This window comes from Aspergillus oryzae, chromosome 4 (assembly GCF_000184455.2).
Source record: "Aspergillus oryzae RIB40 DNA, chromosome 4".
In the NCBI taxonomy this organism is placed as follows: domain Eukaryota; kingdom Fungi; phylum Ascomycota; class Eurotiomycetes; order Eurotiales; family Aspergillaceae; genus Aspergillus; species Aspergillus oryzae.
This window is the reverse complement of record NC_036438.1, coordinates 2,583,582-2,603,474: the sequence shown is the minus strand read 5'-3', so window position 1 is coordinate 2,603,474 and position 19,893 is coordinate 2,583,582. Positions and strand designations below refer to the sequence as shown.

Here is a 19,893-nt window from a genome sequence, read left to right as displayed (position 1 = left end):
TCCGGGTCCTGGAATTATCGCAAGGGAGCCGCATTAAACAACCAGCAGTATGGGTCCGAACTTGCGAATTTCGTCTGAGATGAACTATAGCAATGCCCGGATCCTTCAATGTGCCCATGTTAGTGTTAGGGTAGTCTTCATCATGACTTTTTACTGACTTATCTCCCCACGCTCGGGACCAAGAAGCAATTTGTACATATTCCAGATATGTAACCAGTAGGACATAGTACAAGGCATAGCCTGGGAAAATTTCCAACCTGTCTCGTTTTAAAACGTTCTACTATTCATAATTTCAAAGACCAAATAGTGGTATTGCCCCAGCTCCTTTTCGTCGATGATACACAAAGTTTAAAGCTATCAGCAAACCACTCAGAAGAAATAAACACTCTAGGATTATGTGACTATTGATAAAGTCTGGTGGTTCCACCGTCTCAATCTGTGACTCGCTACGATCTTTATCCCAACCATCTTCCACAAGGGATGCGGTAGGTAACAAGGTCGTTTCACTGCCGCTGTAAAGTGCTCTTCTAACAGGTGAGTGCGGGTTGAGGAGAAGGGAACCAAAGTGGGTGAAAGAATAATAAGCTAGCTGATGACGTCCGAAGAGGGATCATGCCGAATGTGCCTACATACTGGTGTATCGGCGGCTTTCAGTCCATGCAATAATATTCCCTGTAAGAGGGAGGACCGACAACTGGCTACGAGAGAGATTCTGGTCTGCCAGATGTGCGTGACTCAACGATCACGCCCAGCTTATTATCCAAACTTTCATCTGCCGCATCGGTTGCTACAGAGAAGCCGCTTGTTTTACTCGCCTTGTATCTCCCAGGAAAAGATGCCCTTCCCTTCCACCCTGTCCGTAAGTTCTAGCTTCGCCAGAGCTCCATGAGAGACATAGAAATGCCATAATGAGCCTGATGGGAGCCATCGAGTTCGAGGGAATTGATCATGAGTGGATAATCGGACAGCAGCTATTACTACTTTTAATCTCTAGTGTACTGTGAGCTCAGAACGGAAGTTCAAATCAAAATGATCTTTATGTTCGTAGCCGACGACGAGAAAAGTGAAGGGCCCATAACTCCACAGCTGCTAAGCACACAGTATCCCCAAGCTGTTAAAAAGGGATCTCATGGAGAAAAGGAGGACAACGAAAAATAAGGAGGCGGGATCAAGGAAGATTATGGACACTCAGAGCATTGTTGAGAGAGCGTCAGGTAGGAAAAGAGGTCAAAATCTCCAGCCATAGTCGATAAAGGCCCTTGGCAACGGTCAACAGAGGTTCCTTGTCAAATCCTAAAGGACGATGTTCCCATACGTCAAGGCTACACGGCAGCCTGGAGGGTTTGATCAGGGCTTGATGGATTAGACTTGCGGTTCCCTTGGCGGTTTTAATATAAATACCGATATTTACCTTCCAAGCTCCCGAGTCATGGAGTTCAGTACCTTGAATTGGTTAGCTCACTCCTAGTTTTTCATTTTATCTTGTTTTATTTTCTTCACCTCACACTCTCTTTTCCATTTTCCCCTGAAGAGCTCTGAACCTATCAACAGCCAATTACCACCATAGTATTATGTGATTCTTGCGGGTAAAACTGATCTGAACCAGGATTCCTCTGGAATGAGCGGCCCACCGACACTATCAGATCCCAACCAGTCGATCTAAGCCAATGGAGACCCTAAATCCACCCGATAATGCTTTACCTTCACCTACCCGGTTCATTGAGCACTTGATCTCGCAGCTCTCAGAACGTACCGCCAAGCCAGAAAATGAGGTCAACACTGAAAGCCAGCGCCCATTCTCCGCCTCCTCAGCAGCCCACGCATCAAACGTGAAACAACTGATGCTGACGCTCCACTGTTTTTTTCCCAATGAATTTCTACTTGCTCTGGATATCCTGGACCGAGGCCTAGTCAGGCGCTTCATGAAGGAGGACTGTAGCATTCGGAGCCCCGACGCTTCCGAGCTAAATAGCCCGAGCGAGTCAACGCTGAATGGCAGGCGTCCTCCAGTTGAAGACTTGTTCTTCGTCATTTCAATGTCTACGGCTCCCAGTCACTCACCTAGGGAGTCTCTGCCGGCATCTCTTCGTCCAGATGCGGACCATAAAGGCTACGAAGTTCGACTACAAGCGTGGAATTGCACCTGCCCAACATTCACGCTCGCCGCATTCCGCGACCTGGGTCCAAAGTTGGCCGGGGACGATCCTTCTAGCGGTGATATCTCGCAATCCCACCGTGTGTCCGACGTGCATTATTACCCATTCGGTGGAAGCTTGACTCGACGTTTAGTGAAGTGGTCGCACCCGGTATGCAAGCATCTCCTTGCTTGTGTATTGGCGGAGCGCTGTCCCGCACTCAGTGGGCCCTCAGCAAATGATCACGGTCGAATCGTCGTCGGTGCACAGGAACTGGCAGGTTGGTGTGCTGGTTGGGGCGGATGATCAGCTACTAGTAGGTCCCATGCATCATAGCCATCCTTATGACTGGCCGGCCCCCTATCCTCGATCACAATCTCCAGGGTGGCTGCGCTATATAATCTACATTTTGTTTCGCTAGAGCCGCGTACATACCACGGTGACTTAGGCCCTCCGAATAGTCTGTACAGATGATGTCCGGCGGATGAACGCTATGCTATGTCATGGAGTTATTGAATATTGGACGGCATAAATCTGGGGTTGATCTCGTACAGAGAGGGCCTGGATCAGACCTGCTGCTCAGCCGTCTACGTATACAAACCGACCTCAAGCTCACTTTTGGTGGCTGGGTCTGAAACCATGAAGAACCGAAAGCCCAAGATGCACATCGGTATGCTAATAACTTCCTTTTTGTCTCAGTCCCGTTGATGTAGGAGTGGGGAGAAGAGGTGGGGGTTCGTGACGGAACTAAACTTAACAAAAGTGTCATGAATATCGATAACTAATATAGGACTGCAACTCGGACTTTAAAGTCGATTTGATGAAAGTCGATTAACCTATTAGATGTATTAGGGTAGGAAAATGCTACCAAAGCCACATGATCAGAGTAGCATTACTGCACTATACATTTCGATGTTGGACTAGGTAGTTTAAAATCGTATCACATTGACTCGATAGCCCGGCTAGTAATTTTATTGACCCTTCTTCTTGTATTTTTCCTTGGATCCATCCAGCTCTTCCTTTTGCTCGCCATTTATGGCTCCGTTGGCCTTTTTCGCCTCCTTTTCGCCCTTAGCAGCATTGGTTTCCTGTTCCCTCTTCTGCTCATTTTCTTCTTGCTGTTGTCGATTCTGAATCTTGTTCTCGATCAAATCGTGGAAGGCAGTAATGGCGCGGATCAAACTGCTCAGATAGATGGCCATTAGTTGATCGTTGGTCTTTATACTCATGGAACGCGCCAGCTCGCTGTTCTCCGACTGCTGTTCCGACCCGCTGAGGCGTGGTGTCGCTGGTGGGGTCGATAGATTGGGAAGGAGGTTGAAGACATCTTGAAGGTTGCCCAGTATGGCATGATTGACAGGTAGCTCATGGTCAAGGACTTTCTGGAGATACTGCCCAATGTCCCGCAGGCGTAGATGAAGGCCCTGCAAGGACTGAAGCTGCGACGTTATGCGAGTGGAGAGTGTACCGACAGCAACGTCCCTAATGTCTCGGAGAAGGTGCTCAACACCGATTTCCTCTGCCTCTTCTGCTTCGATTATGGATGGAGTGTGAACGAAGGTCTTAGAAGTGGTGGTACCATCCTGGAAATAGAAGCCGTCACAGTAAGCATATGACAAAACCAAAAAAAAGAACACTCATATTCTAGTTTTTGCGCAAAGCTACTCACATCTTTGATTTCATCCACAGCAAAGTAGGCATCTGTCGGCACGCCGACCTCCTTTGGTTGAACATCGACAATCACCAGCAAAGGATTGGGTGTGTATCGTTTGAATAGCTCGTTAATTTCCAGGTCAGCGGCCCGTAGCTTCGGACCCGAGTGATACCATCCAATGAGTTTTTCACGAGCGTTAATCTTCTTGAACATGTCTCTCATCGATTCGACAAAATTATGATCTAAGAACCACACTGAGGGATCCTTTTCATCCTCCTCAAAGGGAACTGAGGGTAAAAGTATTAGCAGGAATGGTATGACGAGAGTAACAGGGACAGTAACTAATAATCAACAGCGAAACGTACCCGCAAAGCTGTTTGATACTCGAACATTTTGACCCGAGTTCTCTCCTAGCAATACTCCCACCACACGCTTGCGAGTTCCCTTTGCCGAGCGACCATAATGATCTGCGACTGAGAGGAGTACTAACGGGGCGACCGTGACGGTCCGCGTGACGAGGGAAAGGGTGTCCGCCGTGGTGGCAGGCATGGCGGAAACAGAAGATACAGGAACTAGCTCTTAAGTAGATATGAGATGAGACAAAAGTCAGGCGTATACGTGATAGGGGTGGAAAGAAAAGAAAGCCTCGGAAAGCGAAAGTCCTGAAAGGGAAGAAGGAATGATGATGATTAGGATGATGACGGAGGTGAAGCTGAGTGAGCTCCGACCCTGCTTGAGCCACAGTAATGAGGCTGATGAGCTACTACGTACTTAGTATCCCTGTAGCCACAAATTTGGCCTTGTTGCCTAAGGCTTCATACAGACACGTGTCTTCACAATACCCGCTACGGCTTATGAAACGGAGGATCCCAACTGAACAATTGCAGTTTAATCTCGAACTTGGGTTGGTTATATATCAATACATGTTAAACTCCAAACTTTGCAATCTCTCCGACACCCTGGGAATGGAAGATTTCCGGTCAAGCACCGCGAGTACGGCACTTGCCGGCGGATCTTTAAACCTCGGAGAAGCGGGTGCGATACTCCGCTCCGGTTGACCTCTTTTCATCCCCAACATACAGTCTCCGACCTTTCCATTTACCCGCCATTGCTCCCCATTCCATTCCTATCTCCTATACTATTTCCCACGCCAGCTCCGACTTAGGCCTCCCCGGAGAGCACTTTTACAATACTATCCCTTTCACTCTCCGCTTCAGTCTATCCCAATGGCTCCTATCACGGAAGAGGCCGTTTCCGGTCTTAAGGATATCATCGGCAAGCTCGAGGCTCGGGTTGAGGAATTGGAGAGCCGCCTGAGCAATGGATTTAAGCCCAAGTCTGTTGCAGAACATATGCGCATGGTTCTGATGGGACCTCCTGGTGCAGGTATGATCTATGATTTTCCTTTTCCAGATATCTTCGGGTTAAAATGCTTTGGGATTCTGACCAGCCCTCAAACTAGGCAAGGGCACCCAGGCACCTGCACTTAAGGACAAATACTGTGTGTGCCACTTGGTAAGTAGCTGACTGATAGATTGATTGCTGGTATCTATCGAAAGGCTCTGTGACTTATATTTACTGAGTAGGCTACCGGAGATATGTTGCGGTCTCAGGTCGCCAAGAAGACTGAGCTGGGCAAAGAGGCCAAGAAGATCATGGATCAGGGTGGCCTGGTTAGTGATGAGATCATGGTCAACATGATTAAGAGCGAGTTGGACAACAACAGTGAATGCAAGAACGGGTTCGTATAAGAGAACGAAAGAGAAAAAAAAAAAGGCTTCAAACATTTTCATCGACACATACTGACTACTTGTCTACCTAGTTTCATCCTTGATGGCTTTCCTCGTACCGTTGCTCAGGCCGAGCGCTTGGATGATATGCTTGCTGCCCGTCAACAGAAACTCCAGCATGCCGTCGAACTGCAGATCGATGATGCCTTGCTGGTAGCAAGAATCACCGGACGTTTAGTTCACCCTGCTTCTGGACGCTCCTACCATAAGGTGTTCAATCCTCCTAAACAGGAGATGAAGGATGATATTACCGGCGAGCCTCTCATTCAGCGGTCTGATGACAATGCTGAGACCCTTAAGAAGCGTCTCGGAACATACCATGCCCAAACCGCCCCTGTCGTGGATTATTATAAGAAGACTGGTATCTGGCGGGGAATTGATGCTAGCCAGGAACCGGGTCAAGTGTGGAAGAGCCTCCTCGGCGTTTTCCAGCAGAACTAATAAACGTAATGATTCTTTTTTCTTTCGCCGAGGGGTGAGCGCTCCTGCGATCTCTGCGTCTCCGTCGGAGAGGTCAACAAAATGTGATAAGGTATACTGTTCTTAACGAATGGTTTGCTGCCTTGGTTGGTCTTATGCGGGGTTTCCTTTTTGATACATGGACTTTTTTTGTATCCTTCGGATATCCGTACCTGGGCGGCTTTCGGCGGAGGGTTGGGTTTATGTATAGTAGCTAATCTCGGAACCTAAAATATAAGTTGATTTAGACGGTCGGTCTTTTTTTTTTTTTTTTTCTCTTCTAATTTAACTCTAGTACATGTTATTTGTATGATCGTTGGTACTAAAGATATTTACACGTTTTTGAACAAAGCATGATTGTTCACCACACGATACAGACCGCCTCTTACAACGATGTAGGGTAGACTGTGGATTCAATGTTTTTAGGATAAACCAATCCACCCTGACGCCTGACCTCATCCATGACCTCCATAATGATGATGCTCTCCTCCCATGGCATGCTATCACTTTCAAGCTTACCATCCCGCAAGCACCGTGCGACCTCGTCCGCCTCCCAGTACATGCCCTTTCCATCACCAGGGAATGAACATTCCACCTCTTTGACTTCCCCCTCACCCTTCGGAACAACCCGGTACTTCTCCGGTCGGAACGCAGGGCCGTATACCTGGATCTCACCTTTGGTGCCCTGAATGCGGACCGAAGGCTGGACGGGTTTGTCGTCGGCATTGGTCGACACTCGGAGATGTGTCATAGCCACCGCCTGCGATTCACCCAGGTGAGGAAGGTTGGACGGAGTGCTGGTGGGGAAGGTAAGGAGAATGGAGGTTGCCTCATCAGCACCAGTGAGGTGGTAAAGGGACATATGCGATGAGATTCGTGAGGGTGCCCTGCGCGACTCGCGAGGAAGAGTGTGATATAGAGCCTGAAACACCCAGGTCAAGGAGTAAATACCCACTGCAAGCTTGAGTCAGCAGGGCGACGCTTCGCGAGGTGTTGAGAAGACGAGCATTGAATCCATTAAGTGAAGGGTAGGTATATGTATACGATTAAGACAGGAACACTTACAATCAAGCAACGCCCCGCCAGCCAGATCCTTATTAACCATCCGATGCTTGATACCCCATTTTTCCTCCATGTCATCTCCGAAGCTATTATCGGCCAGCACACGCAGTACCTCACCAAGAGTGCCATTCTGAATTAACCGACGGATCTGTATGCTAAGTGGGAAGTACCGAGTCCAGACGGCTTCCATCAAAAAGAGATTTTTGATTTTCGCTGTCTCACAGAGGATCTTTGCCTGGGCCGCATTGACAGTAAAAGCTTTTTCACACAGGACATGCTTACCCGCCTCAAAAGCAAGCATGACGTTTTGGAAGTGGTGCGAGTGAGGCGTTGCAACGTATACGACGTCTACGTTTGGGTCGGCCACGAGGTCCTCATAGGACTCGTAGGCAGCGCAGGGAGCAGGAATGCCCGTATCCGAGATAAAACCCTCTGCACGGGACTTAGAGGAAGATGATGCAACTGCAACAACTGTGTGGGAGACATCAGATGCACCTCGGACATTAGGGTCTTTCAAGAGGTCCCTTACGAAGACTGTTTAACACATATTTAGCTAGGGTTTCTTTTTCTTTTGTTGGGGAGGGATAAGTAAGTGACTGCCTGAGGACGTACCACTTGCAATCCAGCCGGTGGCTATAGAAATTTTCATAGGATACCATTAGTTATCATCAATTGTTGCTGGGCCAAGGTTCCTCTTACCCATGATACCCCACCGAACGTTATGTGGAGCCATGATGTGAGGCGATGTATTATGCTGGATGTATGTTATTGAGAAGGAGTAGATGATGGGAAATATGCTGAAAGGGTGTATAGGTACAGTCTTCAGCAGTCGATCAGAATACTGGAGGAAAAAGGTGTAGTGAATTTATAATGGGACGCAATGCAACTGTAGTATCGAGGGTCTATAGGCGTAAAGAAATGAGTGTCAGGGGCTCCACAATGTTCCGACGTCATTTGCCCGCAGCCCCTCATGGAACCTACAAAATACGGAGCACAGCGTAATACAGTACAGTACATTACACGATTGGATGGGAAAGACGAACCACATCGACGAGCCACGGTTCGACTCGAAGAGTCAAGTATAGGCAGGGCCCAGTAAATGTTGGCTACTATGTATATATACAAAACACCCCAGTTTTTGGAGCACATGATTCTGAAGATAGATCCACAACGCCGTAGGGACTCTGTCCCAATGCAAAAGGCAAAAGAAAAAGAAAAAGAAAGGCAAAAAGAAAGGAGGGGTAAGGGAAATGAAGGAGGGCTCATGGGCTCGTGGCACGGATTTCTGACTGGACTAAGCAAAAAATGCAGATTCTAGTCCGCTCAGCCAGACGATATTCCTTACATTAGCTCCAACTTGACCCGGGCATTTTGGCCAGGAGAATCAGTTCCCTAGCACACACTGTTAGCCTTCGGATTCTTCGACTTTCTTTTCACTTCTAGCAAACTCACCTCAGCCTTGCGTTTGCCCAATACGGAGTCTGGAGTTTCAGTACGCCCTGATGGAGTACCTCGGCGTGCTGGCGTGGAACCGTCTTTAGCCACCTCTGCATAACAGCTAGCATGGTACACGCGATTCCCGACCTTGACGGCATCTTGCCATATCCAGTCCTGGACATCCTCAGACCATGTCGACTCGAACTTCTCCTGGCAAATAGGACAGGGAGTATTACGAAGGGTGGCATCGTTCGGGGCACGTATCCATTGCTTGGGCGGTGCTTTCTTCGCAGAACCACCATCGCCTCCATTTACAGCCTCACCGGATGTTTCTGTGTCTACAAGGCCTTCATCATCGCCGACCTCTCGGGATTTGATCCAATCCTACCCAGGGTCAGACGAACAGCAAATCAAATCAGGTAGGTGTGAAGAGAAGGCTTACCCGTTCGTCAACATACCAACTGCGGTTTTGGGCCCGCCTGGCTGCCTCCGCCATCCGCTGGTTAGTTCGGAAATGCCAGTCTAGATGGCGCGCTTTCTTTCCTTTCCCATCCTCTGTTGCAGAAAATCGACGCCCACAAGTCCCACAACGATTGGGCTTTGACTCATAAAGTGTAGCTATGAAGGCATTTCGTGGTCTATCACTCACGTCAGTGGCGTCGCGATGGTTAAAAATAAGCATAACCTACATTTTGATAGACGCCGTGTTCATTTGAACACTGATTTGTACATTCGAAGTATCGGCCACTTGAGACGTTGGCACAGGAGGTGTAAATCGCACTTGGCCAGGTACAATGAAAGGAAAGACCGAAACGAGGCTTGAGGAAGGCGTAGCGGACGTCGTCGGAGGTGCAGAAGCAGGGGGTAAAAGACCCCGTGCTCTGAGCGCTGCAATGAGTGGGTTCTCTGGGGTCAAAGTAACAGTTGGCTGCGATGTCACACTGCTAGGTGCTTGTGATAAGATACTCGGAGCCTGAGGCGGAGGCGGAGGCGTAGGCTGCTGGCGCGCAGCAGTAGTTTTGATAAGCTCAGCAAGTGTCCCAGGGTTTAGAAGCTGCTGAAGGGGCTGAGAAATGGCTTGCACGGGAGGCATTGCCATCGATGGCGTTGACACCGCTGGAATAGCAGGGGGAAGACTCGAGGAAACTGAAATTGGGGGCTTTGGGGAAAGCGCAGAAACCTGATCGCGTACAAGCTTTAATTGCTCCTGGGTAAGTTCCTGACGCTGCAAGATACCCTGGAGGTCTAGAAGAGCCTTGAGCCGTTGCTGTACGGAAGGAACAAGGGGATTATTCGCGAAATCGCTTCGAGCAGTTGCGATTAAAGCCTCTATATCCCGATTCAAAGCTGAGAGATCCACATCCTGCTGTTGCTGATGCTGTTGCTGTTGCTGAAGTTGAGGCGTTGGAGTTGATCGCGGGTCTGCCTATTGAATGTGTTAGACACTTCAATGCAATAATAATCTGGCAACACTAAAACTGATGACAGCTTACCGAAGGAAACCCATGGCTGGATCCATTCCTGTTATATAGCATAGGTGGCGTTGAATTTGTGGATGGTGGGTAACGAGTAGAACTCTGAGCTGCAGCGCTGTTACTTCCCCAGCCTGGGGGTGTCCCAACCCGCCCGCGAGGAAGGATTTCCTGTTGGCTCCTCGCCTGCTGCTGCTGCAGGGCGGCTGTCCTCGCCTTGATGAGCGCACTTTCGATGCTGCGAGTAACTTCCGGAGGAAAGACTGGCCTCGTGTCCAGAGAACCGGGGACCGGCTCCTTCCAGGTTTTGAGCATCTCGTCCAGTTTTCTGCGAGTTGGCGAGTCGACCAAGGTATAGGCATTCATGAATGTCTGGTACATATTGCGACCCAGAAAAAGCGTGTAGGGTGTCCCCACATTTTTGACAATTGAATCGACTACATACAAGGCGGGCAACTTCTGGGCCGGCGGCGTCTACAGAACAAAGATTAGAAGTTCATCCAGAAAGGCTACTGCCGGCAGTGCGCCTTGCATAATACGACACCAACAAGCGTGTAATCTGGGAAAGAGTATGCCACCTACTGTTCGAATGTGGTTCTCCAAGACTCGGGAGATGGCCATGGCATGCTCGGTGTTCTCCTTCGCTATGACCGTTAGGTTGCTGATCTGGAACCTGTCGTTCGTTGTTAGATCTTCCAATGAGTTCTTGTAATCCTCAGCGACTTCGTCGGAGGCCAGTCCTGACGACATGATGACAAATACACAGGTAGATGCTGATCACGGAGGGAGGTATAGGGGATGAGATGAGGTTGTGAGTGAAGAACTGTATGATTCACGAGTGCCAATTGGTCACACTCAATGCTATTATTCTCTTCTTTTTGGTTCTTCTGTTGCTTTTTTTCTTTTCTTCCTTTGTCTTTCCCCGTTCTCGTGCTTTGCACAGATCCTGATCAATCTCTCTGTCCCTCTGTCCCTCTATTTCTCCGTGTTTCTTCTGTTCTTCTTCTTTCCCCTGCTTTTCCTCAGATTTATCGTATATAAATTTCTTATTCTCCCCTCCTTTGAATTCCAAGAATAACAGTCTCCTGAAAGAGCAAGAGATGGAAAGAGATGTCGAAACTTGTAGAATGCTTGCTAGCTATCTTCGTCAGGTTTGAGAGAACACGAGGATGCAAGACCTCCGCCCAAAATCAGAATAAGAAAAGAACCCTCGAAGACCGCCCGAATCCCAGTCTGTCTGTTAAGTCTACCTCATACGATCCCCTGCGCCGATTGACCTTTCCAGTAAGCAACGACTAGCAAAAGGACCCTGAGCGGTATGTAGAAACTGTGTAAAATTATCTGGATTACCAGAGAAAGACTTCAGGCAATGCGTGGTTCAAGGAGACTGCCGCCCAACAAAAGTAGCCGTACATGCAGATTGAAAAGCTTAAGGAATGAGGAATCCTAGAAGATGCCCACCAAATGAAGAAACAAGAGGGGCGTGAGGGAAAGTTGAAAGTTCAAATGAAGACGGAGGACGATGGTAGAAACGAACAACAGGGGGGAACAAGGGTAAGAATTGACGATTGGAACGGTTATCGGACGTCAACGAAGATTCTTGAAAGGGAAAGCGCTAGTTAAATTTGGGTCATAGTTCGGCGGTTAACTAATGGGACCGCTGAGTCAGCTGCCACCCGTTTTAATGACGCAGTTGCCGGTTGATTCAAGGTTGCATTGCAACAGCAAGGTGAATCAGTTTTAGTAGGTACCAGATACTAGTATCACACAACGTTGTTCTCTCAGGTTCTTCCTTAAGCTTCCCCTATCTATATTTTAATATTGTACTTCAGGATATCTATTCTCTCTACTGGGGGTTCCATATCAATATGAAGTCTCTCCCCACTCTGTTTCTCGGATGCTTGTCTTTGTCTTTGGCCAGTCCGATTGTGGTCACTTATCCTATAGACACCCCTCCATCTGTCCTAGAGGACGCAATGGAATCCATCATCAGTGCCGTATGTTGTGGACCTCAAAGGATTCTGTACTGACTTGACACGCTGATTGTTTTCATTCCTAGGGTGGACGGATCACTCATAGGTTTCGTGAGTACCCATGAATCTCTCCCGTTAAAAGATTGTTTATATGCGCATCAAGGCCTAATACGCTTCCTTCTGTCCAGAGTTTATCAAGTATTACTTCCTTCCCCCTTATCGCTGATTCCCAGCTGCGACTTTCTAACAGCGTCTTAGTGGCTTCTCGGCTGACGCTCCCGAATCGGCGGTTCAGCAAATCTCAGTCCAATCTGCCAAGTACAATCCAACAATTGAGAAGGACCTCACAGTGTCTATCCAGTAGTGATCAGAGCCACGGAGTATAAAAAAGCTCTTCCTGCGCATCCCAACGGCCGTGCTGGTCTCGGGACTATTCGCTCCCGTTGCATCCCAAGAGCCAATACGAGCAGGGCTAACGAATAACGGGTTTGGTTGATTATGACCTCAAGGGAATTGTTGCGTTGGTATTCTAAATTCAGTAGCCCTAGTAGCGCTTCGAAATTGTTATTGTTGTGCGTGTAATAAATGATATTCGTACGAGTCATGTTCCTAGATATTTTCCTGCGTTTCCATGACCCATCTGTTGGGAGAGAAAACAAATCGGACGGAACCGTATGCGCTTCTTTTAACAATTGCCAATTGTAGATTGTAGCGCTCGAGAGAAGTACTACAGAGAAAGTTAGTAAAAAGAAAGAAAAATTGGCACTAGTACTATTTATGTAGTGAAACCCGAATCTCCGCGCCTTAGAACTACTTAAATTATACTAAATCTATTTATGCGCGTAGCGTGGATCCCACTTGGAATCTCCCGAAACTGCGAAAGAACACCTTCAGGGTCTTTGCCGGTAACTCGTCAACCGATCTGCCCCTCGTGCTCCTGAAGAATGCGATTTAACGTACAATCTCATCACCCATCACTCTGATACCCTGTTGTTTGACCCCTGAAGCATTCCCCAACCCAACTGCCTCTTAGGCCAACATGGCTTCCGAACACACTATCACACAAGCCCTGTTGGAATGGATCAATAGTTTCGCCCTTGGTAAAACAATCCGAACGACCGATGAATTGACAGATGGGACTATCATTTGGGAAGTCTTACAAGATATCGACCCCCAATATTTCCTCGATGAGCTCCCGCAACGCAATCCGTCAGACCACTGGTTGTCCAAACTCCAGAACTTGAAACACATCCTCAAAACGCTGGTCAATTATATCCGCCAACAACCCGATGGGATCCCTTCTGGATTAGATCCGGCCCCAAATCTGGAAGTGGTCGCTGAAAAGAGTTCGATCAAGGAAACCAACAAACTCCTCAAGCTCATTTTAATCGCCGCTATCCGCTCGCCGAACGCGCCGTCCTACGTGGAAACCCTCCAAACATTGAGTACTCCGACTCAGGAGTCCCTGAAAGATATTTTTGAAGAAGCTGAGAATGGCCAACATGAGCCTCTTGACCCCGTGGACGAGATCAAAGAAGATTTGTCCAAACGGGAACATCCCGTCGATCTAGAGCTGCAATTCGAGGAACGAGTAGGGAAAGTGCTTGCTGAGAATGACCGCTTAACGCATGAGAAGAAGGAGCTCGAGAAGGCATTGGAGGACCTACACAACCGTCTGGCACGCCTTCAAGAAAATAACGATACTCTCCAGAGCCGCCTCGCGACCACAGAGGATCGACTAGGAAACCTGAAGTCCGGCAAAGGCGACCTCGGCTTTAATACAAAAGCCTTGGAGTCTAAATCCCGCCAGCAAGAAGACATCATCGCATCCCAGGAGGCTCGGCTGGCCGCGGCTCAGGATGAAATTGACAGCCTGCGAATGACAGTGGAGTCCTTGCGCGTGAAGAACGAACGGTTCCAGAGGTTGCAGGATGACTATGATGAGTTGAAAACAGAAAGAGACCAACTCGCCCGGAAGGCTAATGCAGCGGAGAAATATCGGTCAAAGCTACAAGCCAGCCAGGACTTTGAAAAGGAAAACCAGACGCTCAAGAATCAGATCCAAGACCTCCAGCAGCAGTTGAAAGAGTCAGATTCGCAGCAAAGATGGACATCGGAACGCGATGTTGAACTTGAAGAATACAGACGAGTCTTGCCACGAATCGAACAGGAATGCAGTGAAATGCAGAGTTTGAAGAAACAACTTGAATTCAATAACCACGCCTTGACAGAGCGACTTAGCAGTGCTGAGGAACAGCGTGAAAGAGATGATGCACTTATAAGTGAGCTACGGGAGCGGATTCGAGAACTTGAGGGCTCCCCTGGGAGCCCAGCTCTTACACCAGGCAGCGAAACTCCAAAGCTGCAGGGCACGCTACAAAAGGACTTCGAAGACATTGGCGTTAAGGAATCTCAATTGTTAGGGATCCCTATCCTACCCTTTAAGTATGGGCTGACTCCGCGCTGTAGGAAAACCGAAAATGACGAGCTCAAGAAAGAGATCGAATTCTTGAAGGGGTCATCAACTGCCGTAATTTATGCCTCAGGACCAGTATGCAGGGATGGAATAAGCTGACACTGTGTTACAGGTCAATTCTCAGCATGAAGGATTTTCGGATGCCTTCAGCGCAACCCTGCAGAGGGCCCAAGAAAATTCTACACAGGGGTATTTCAGTCGCAGATCTCCTAGCTACTAGTGCTAACGGGACTTTCAGTGATGAATATTGGAAGCTGTATGATCAGTACATTTCCGTGCTCAAGAAACTTGCAGAAGTACAGGACTCTTTCGACAAGTCTAGCAGAGCGCTTGCCGATGCACAAGCAGCTGGTAAGAGTATACCTCAACTTAAAAATAATTGAATCGCATGTTTACTCACCATTTGACAGTCTTACTTGCGAGCAAGGAAAAGCTAGTCATGATTAATGAAATCAAAGAGAATGAATTAGTGGAATCAACTAAATTGCGCGACGAATCGAATGAAATCAAACAGAAAATACATACTCTCCAAGCTGAACTTGACGCTAGTTTGGCCTTGGCCAGGGAAGCATGTGCTGAACGGGATGAGCTGCGGACAATGCTTGACAACAGACAGGCTGAGATTGCTGAAAGTCGCGTGGAGGACCAAGAAACTATGGAGGAAATGAAGAAGCTACTAGCAGAGATTGCGGCACAGGAAAGTGGCGGTGCCTCCGAAGCTTCCCAGAAGTCTGGTATGGAACTCACGAAACAGGTCGTTGAACTTATCGAGCGGAACCTAGAGAGACTGGCACAACGCGCTGAGGTCAGTGGAACCAACCCTAAGACACTATTACCGCATGCCGAAAGCTGATACCGAAGCATAATTTGCAGTATATCCACAACCAAAACGAACACATCAAGTTCCTCCAGGAGCGACTAAAACATTTCGAAGACGATGCAAATGAAAACATACCAAAAGATCGCGAGGTAGGCGGCACATCAATTTTTGTTTCATCCGCTCATTTATCACGTTGTTTCATGAATTGATAATTCATGGGCCCTCCCTTCACCCGGTTATCTTTACTTTTGCTAAATCGTCATGATATACACAGATCGAACTTCAGAAAATAATCGATGCTCAGACGCGAGAACTGGCTCTTATGAGCTCCGCCTGGTATGAGATGCAAAGTCGACTGCAGAACAATAATGTTCCCGTTTCAAGGTATCGTCACGGGTCAAGTTTGGCTGATGCTCAGAGAGGCTGGTTGGCGAGGCAAAGGAGCTTAGTAGCTGGTCGTTAGGATGACTGGTACGTCCTAATTCGAAGACTGGCCCTTGTGAACATATATATATTCTTACAAACTTGTCTTGTTTTATGTCTTGCGCTTTTTCTCTTTGTTTTGTCTACGAACACGTCTCCCCTGAGATTGTATTGCCGTCGTTTATCGCTTTGGCTTCTGCTACTAGTTTTGAGACAGCACAGGCCATATGTTACGATAGAGCATACCCTGTGTTTCGAAGAGGACATGTTTATATGCCACTGGTCAAGCGTCTGGCTTTCAGATTCTGTGCTGATATACCAACAAGGATATAGATTAAAGGAATGGCACACTTTCTAGTTGACTTAGTGGACTTCTATAAACACACTTGATATTATATCGTACAGGTGAAGGGAAGACGTTATCTAAATTTTTGGTTATATACCTTTACATTAAGAATAGGGAGGCTTACACCCATTGCCGGGGATGTCTGAGAACATCCATTAATTCCTTTTCACGCTCCTTGTCCTCGCCCGGATTCTTTTCCTCCGCAGAAGCCTCGGTCCGGGTTCCCGACACCGGATCCATATAGGCCCAGCTTGCTGTGCGAGGGAGGCTCATCAATATGCTTTCGATACGAGCGTTGGGGGTGCGCAGGCCAAAGCTGGTGCCACGGTCATAAACCAGGTTGAATTCCACATAGCGCCCACGTCGAAGCTGCTGCCATTCTTTCTGAGCAGGTGTGAATGGCGTATCCTTTCGGCGTTCAATGATAGGAACATAAGAGGGAAGGAAGGAAGCCAGACTATCGGAGACGAACGAGAATAGAGTTTCCTGAGGATTCTGTGATGAAGTGGCAGATGACTCCAAGAAACTGGCATCAAGATCGTCGAAAAAGATACCACCAACACCACGAGACTCTCGGCGATGTGGAAGATAGAAATACTTATCGCACCAGGCCTTGAATCGAGGGTAATATGTTGCATCATGCCTATCGCAAGCGTCTTTGATGGTCTGGTGAAAATGCTTGACATCCTCGGGGAACAGGTAGGAGGGTGTTAAGTCTGTACCACCGCCGAACCACCAATTCTTATCTCCATTGATAGGATCCTTAGGGTCTGACGTCTCAAAGTAACGGTAGTTGAGATGGACTGTTGGTGCCATGGGATTATGGGGGTGCAGAACCAGTGACAAGCCGGCAGCAAAAAACTCCAAAGATTCCACGTCTGCGCCAACGAATGACTTGTGATCTGCCCTCATTTTCTCAATAGCAGCCCGGGGCAATTCACCATAGACAACCGATACATTGACACCTGCTTTCTCGAAAACATTACCATCTTGGAGCACACAGGATATGCCGCCACCCCCATTGGGACGTGCCCAGGTATCCGTTTTGAAATGAGTACCGTCAATCCTGCTTAACTCATCTACGATTTTCTTTTGATGTTCTTTGATCAATTTCTCCATTCGTAAACGCATTGGAGAGTTTTCGCTAATCGTTGCTTGTTTCTTCAACGCTTCGTCGAGCTCCACGATGGACGGGGAGTCGAGTTCGGTCACTTCACCTGTCATCTGTATTATTCGTTAGACTAAAAATCACAATCAGATGGTACTGCTTAGCCTCGAAACATATATTTACCATGGAATATATCAGAGCTCCGATGAATGGGACACCAATGGCCAGCCGGAGGTATGGCCTCCACACGACAAAAGATTTCGGTTCGCTGGATCGCTTTTCCGCTGAGTATCTGCGAAATGTATTCTGAAAGTTGCAAGGTGCGCGTCTGGTCTGCGCTGAGAAGTGGCAGAGTGACCTCCGAAGAGGCATATATTGCCGGGACAAGGTCATAGTTTTATAAGATGGAATTGAAAATTGGCTGATAGATGGAATGATCAGGTGGTACCGGAACGATATGAGTGGGTGCACGCTCTCTCAAACGGCTCCACCTATCTCAAGAAATAGAGGTAGCCTAATCGTGAGGTTACCTTCTCTGGACTGGAACTGTATGGGACCACTCGTCGTCAGAATATCCGGGATATACGCTGTTTGCATTGTTTGGCACATGTCCCAGTTCCTGCTTAGTCAGATGACGCTGTGATAAGTAGTTTGCCTGGTTTGCATTGCGTTGAGGATTGGCCATCGAGTTGATCATGCATGTAAAGTTGTTGGCTTGTCATAATGCAGCTTGTAATGAGATTAAGTTGAGTGAGAGTCATCACAGAATTGGGATTATATATACTCTTGGAACTTGACTATGATTGTAATACCGACTACAAGTTCCAGGAACAGAGCCTATCAAGAGCCCTCTATGGAGACAGCGCGCACCAGTAGTCTAGCCGCTGATCAGGTGGAGGCGGACACCGCATCTACCCACAGCTACTCAGTTCAGTAGTACATCTTTGTAGGGCACTATAGACCCGATATCACCGGGACATCACCCAGGCTCCCCACGTGAGAATATGACGTGTGTCCATGAGCTATCTGTTTAATGAAGATGACATAAATCAAATCAAATTAAATGGATGACTTGGGGCACCTGAAGGCTCAAGGCTGATCGTGACTCACGTGTGGGGCTGCTCACCGCCTCCACCCCGTGATCCGCTCTTGCCTGACGACCTTATCAGCCGTGGTACTACCCATGACGCGGGGCTTTGCTCTCCCTTTTGTCATCATCCACCTTCTTCCTACTGTTCACCTATTACACCAACCATCTCATTTACATCACTCTGCACCTCACACCATCTACGTCTATCTCGTTGATGTACCTAGTACTCATAGTAAACCGACCTAGTTGTATCCATTAACTGATTCGATCCATCAATATGCGCTCCAAGTTCAAGGACGAGCACCCCTTTGAGAAGCGCAAGGCAGAAGCCGAGCGTATCCGTCAGAAATACGCTGATCGCATTCCAGTACGCACAACTCTATCTGATCCGTACTTTGGTAGATGATTCTTGCCCTTGAGCTGTTCTTCCTCAGGGAAGCAAGATGTCTACTCACCGCTTGTTTAGAATGCTAACTCGAGTTTCACTTGTAGGTAATCTGTGAGAAAGTCGAGAAGTCGGACATCGCCACTATTGATAAGAAGAAGTATCTTGTTCCTGCAGACCTTACCGTCGGGCAGTTCGTCTATGTTATCCGCAAGCGCATCAAACTGTCTCCCGAGAAGGCTATCTTCATCTTCGTCGACGAGGTGCTACCACCAACAGCTGCACTTATGAGCAGCATCTACGAAGAACACAAGGATGAAGATGGCTTTCTTTATATCACGTATGCTTTATTCTTCAAAGGCGGTTTTCGGCACATATTGACATAGTCTCTAGGTATTCCGGGGAAAACACCTTCGGCGATCTTTAAGCTCTGATAAGCAGTTCTCCCAAGATATGTAACTGCTTCGCCGTCAGTATGTGTTTTGTTTTAGGGCCGGGTGTGTGACCAGCCACTCCGGTATGAGGCGAATGAGCTGGTTAGACCTTGCGGCGATTCTTCATGTGTGCAGGCGTTAATATCAGGTTTTCCGTATTCCCTTTATGACCTCTATGGCAAAGACTTTATCACTATTATGGTTTAAATGCAAACTACTTTTGATATGATTAGTTGGTGATACTATTGACAGGGCAGTGGTACTTTCATCTTTGTGTCAGGCTGTGTCACGTAGCACACGTATTTTGCATGCTAAGGTGGATAGGTAATTGAAAATAAGTAGTGAAAAATTCCTTGCGACATATATTATGAATATTCTACAGTTGAGACGGTTCTTTACTCGGTACGGAGTAGAGCATAACTACATGGAACGTATCCGTTACATAACAGAGCTTAGGATTGGTAACCTGTCTCTCCGATATGAATGCCGATAGCCCTATCCTATTTAGGACTAGTGTTTGGTTCAACGCCCGGCAGGTCTTGCGGAAAGTCCGACTCGGCGCAAAACAGGCGATGACTGACTAGGACGCTGCATCTTCTCTTCACGTCCTTGAGTTCTTTTTGCTTTTGCCCCTTTTGAATTATTCTCTCCTTTTCGTTCGTTTGCACTGCTTTGGCTCTGCTATCTTAAGCGCACGCTTTGTCGCTTGTCTTTGATCCAATCGCTCTGTCGGCTTTTCACTCCCAAAAAAAAAAAAAATCCATTGAAGAAAAATTCAACTATCAACGACTTTGTCTACAAACTCGTCAGAACAGCCTATCAGAAAGGA

At 47.7% G+C, this 19,893-nt stretch overlaps 8 protein-coding genes across 8 annotated transcripts; 4 read left to right on the top strand and 4 right to left on the bottom strand.

Moving 5' to 3' along the window:
* Positions 1-2,036: 2,036 nt before the first annotated feature.
* Positions 2,037-2,441, top strand: AO090012001006 (uncharacterized protein; the record flags this gene model as incomplete). Its single annotated transcript, XM_023236726.1, has 1 exon — positions 2,037-2,441. The coding sequence occupies one exon, from the start codon at positions 2,037-2,039 to the stop codon at positions 2,439-2,441; it is 405 nt and encodes a 134-aa protein (XP_023091625.1).
* A 665-nt stretch (positions 2,442-3,106) lies between these two features.
* Positions 3,107-4,338, bottom strand: rpn8 (proteasome regulatory particle lid subunit RPN8; the record flags this gene model as incomplete). Its single annotated transcript, XM_001727883.3, has 3 exons — positions 3,107-3,718; positions 3,805-4,076; positions 4,155-4,338. 3 exons carry the CDS (start codon positions 4,336-4,338, stop codon positions 3,107-3,109), a joined length of 1,068 nt encoding a protein of 355 aa, XP_001727935.1.
* Positions 4,339-5,141: 803 nt separating this feature from the next.
* On the top strand, positions 5,142-6,020 carry adk1 (adenylate kinase ADK1; the record flags this gene model as incomplete). Its single annotated transcript, XM_001727882.3, has 4 exons — positions 5,142-5,175; positions 5,252-5,304; positions 5,376-5,530; positions 5,612-6,020. The coding sequence occupies 4 exons, from the start codon at positions 5,142-5,144 to the stop codon at positions 6,018-6,020; spliced, it is 651 nt and encodes a 216-aa protein (XP_001727934.3).
* A 403-nt stretch (positions 6,021-6,423) lies between these two features.
* Positions 6,424-7,833, bottom strand: AO090012001003 (Gfo/Idh/MocA family protein; the record flags this gene model as incomplete). The annotated part of the gene is made up of 3 exons (XM_023236725.1): positions 6,424-6,992; positions 7,104-7,634; positions 7,800-7,833. 3 exons carry the CDS (start codon positions 7,831-7,833, stop codon positions 6,424-6,426), a joined length of 1,134 nt encoding a protein of 377 aa, XP_023091624.1.
* Positions 7,834-8,441: 608 nt separating this feature from the next.
* AO090012001002 (putative mRNA cleavage factor complex component Pcf11) lies at positions 8,442-10,759 on the bottom strand (the record flags this gene model as incomplete). The annotated part of the gene is made up of 6 exons (XM_001727880.1): positions 8,442-8,492; positions 8,553-8,921; positions 8,980-9,175; positions 9,227-9,963; positions 10,031-10,483; positions 10,592-10,759. The coding sequence occupies 6 exons, from the start codon at positions 10,757-10,759 to the stop codon at positions 8,442-8,444; spliced, it is 1,974 nt and encodes a 657-aa protein (XP_001727932.1).
* A 2,262-nt stretch (positions 10,760-13,021) lies between these two features.
* AO090012000999 (putative microtubule binding protein HOOK3) lies at positions 13,022-15,311 on the top strand (the record flags this gene model as incomplete). The annotated part of the gene is made up of 4 exons (XM_023236724.1): positions 13,022-14,512; positions 14,571-14,647; positions 14,697-14,809; positions 14,869-15,311. 4 exons carry the CDS (start codon positions 13,022-13,024, stop codon positions 15,309-15,311), a joined length of 2,124 nt encoding a protein of 707 aa, XP_023091623.1.
* An 856-nt stretch (positions 15,312-16,167) lies between these two features.
* Positions 16,168-17,548, bottom strand: hem13 (coproporphyrinogen oxidase; the record flags this gene model as incomplete). The annotated part of the gene is made up of 2 exons (XM_001727878.3): positions 16,168-17,271; positions 17,339-17,548. 2 exons carry the CDS (start codon positions 17,546-17,548, stop codon positions 16,168-16,170), a joined length of 1,314 nt encoding a protein of 437 aa, XP_001727930.1.
* Positions 17,549-18,522: 974 nt separating this feature from the next.
* AO090012000997 (autophagy-related protein 8) lies at positions 18,523-19,057 on the top strand (the record flags this gene model as incomplete). Its single annotated transcript, XM_001727877.3, has 3 exons — positions 18,523-18,612; positions 18,738-18,970; positions 19,024-19,057. 3 exons carry the CDS (start codon positions 18,523-18,525, stop codon positions 19,055-19,057), a joined length of 357 nt encoding a protein of 118 aa, XP_001727929.1.
* Between the last annotated feature and the right edge of the window lie 836 nt (positions 19,058-19,893).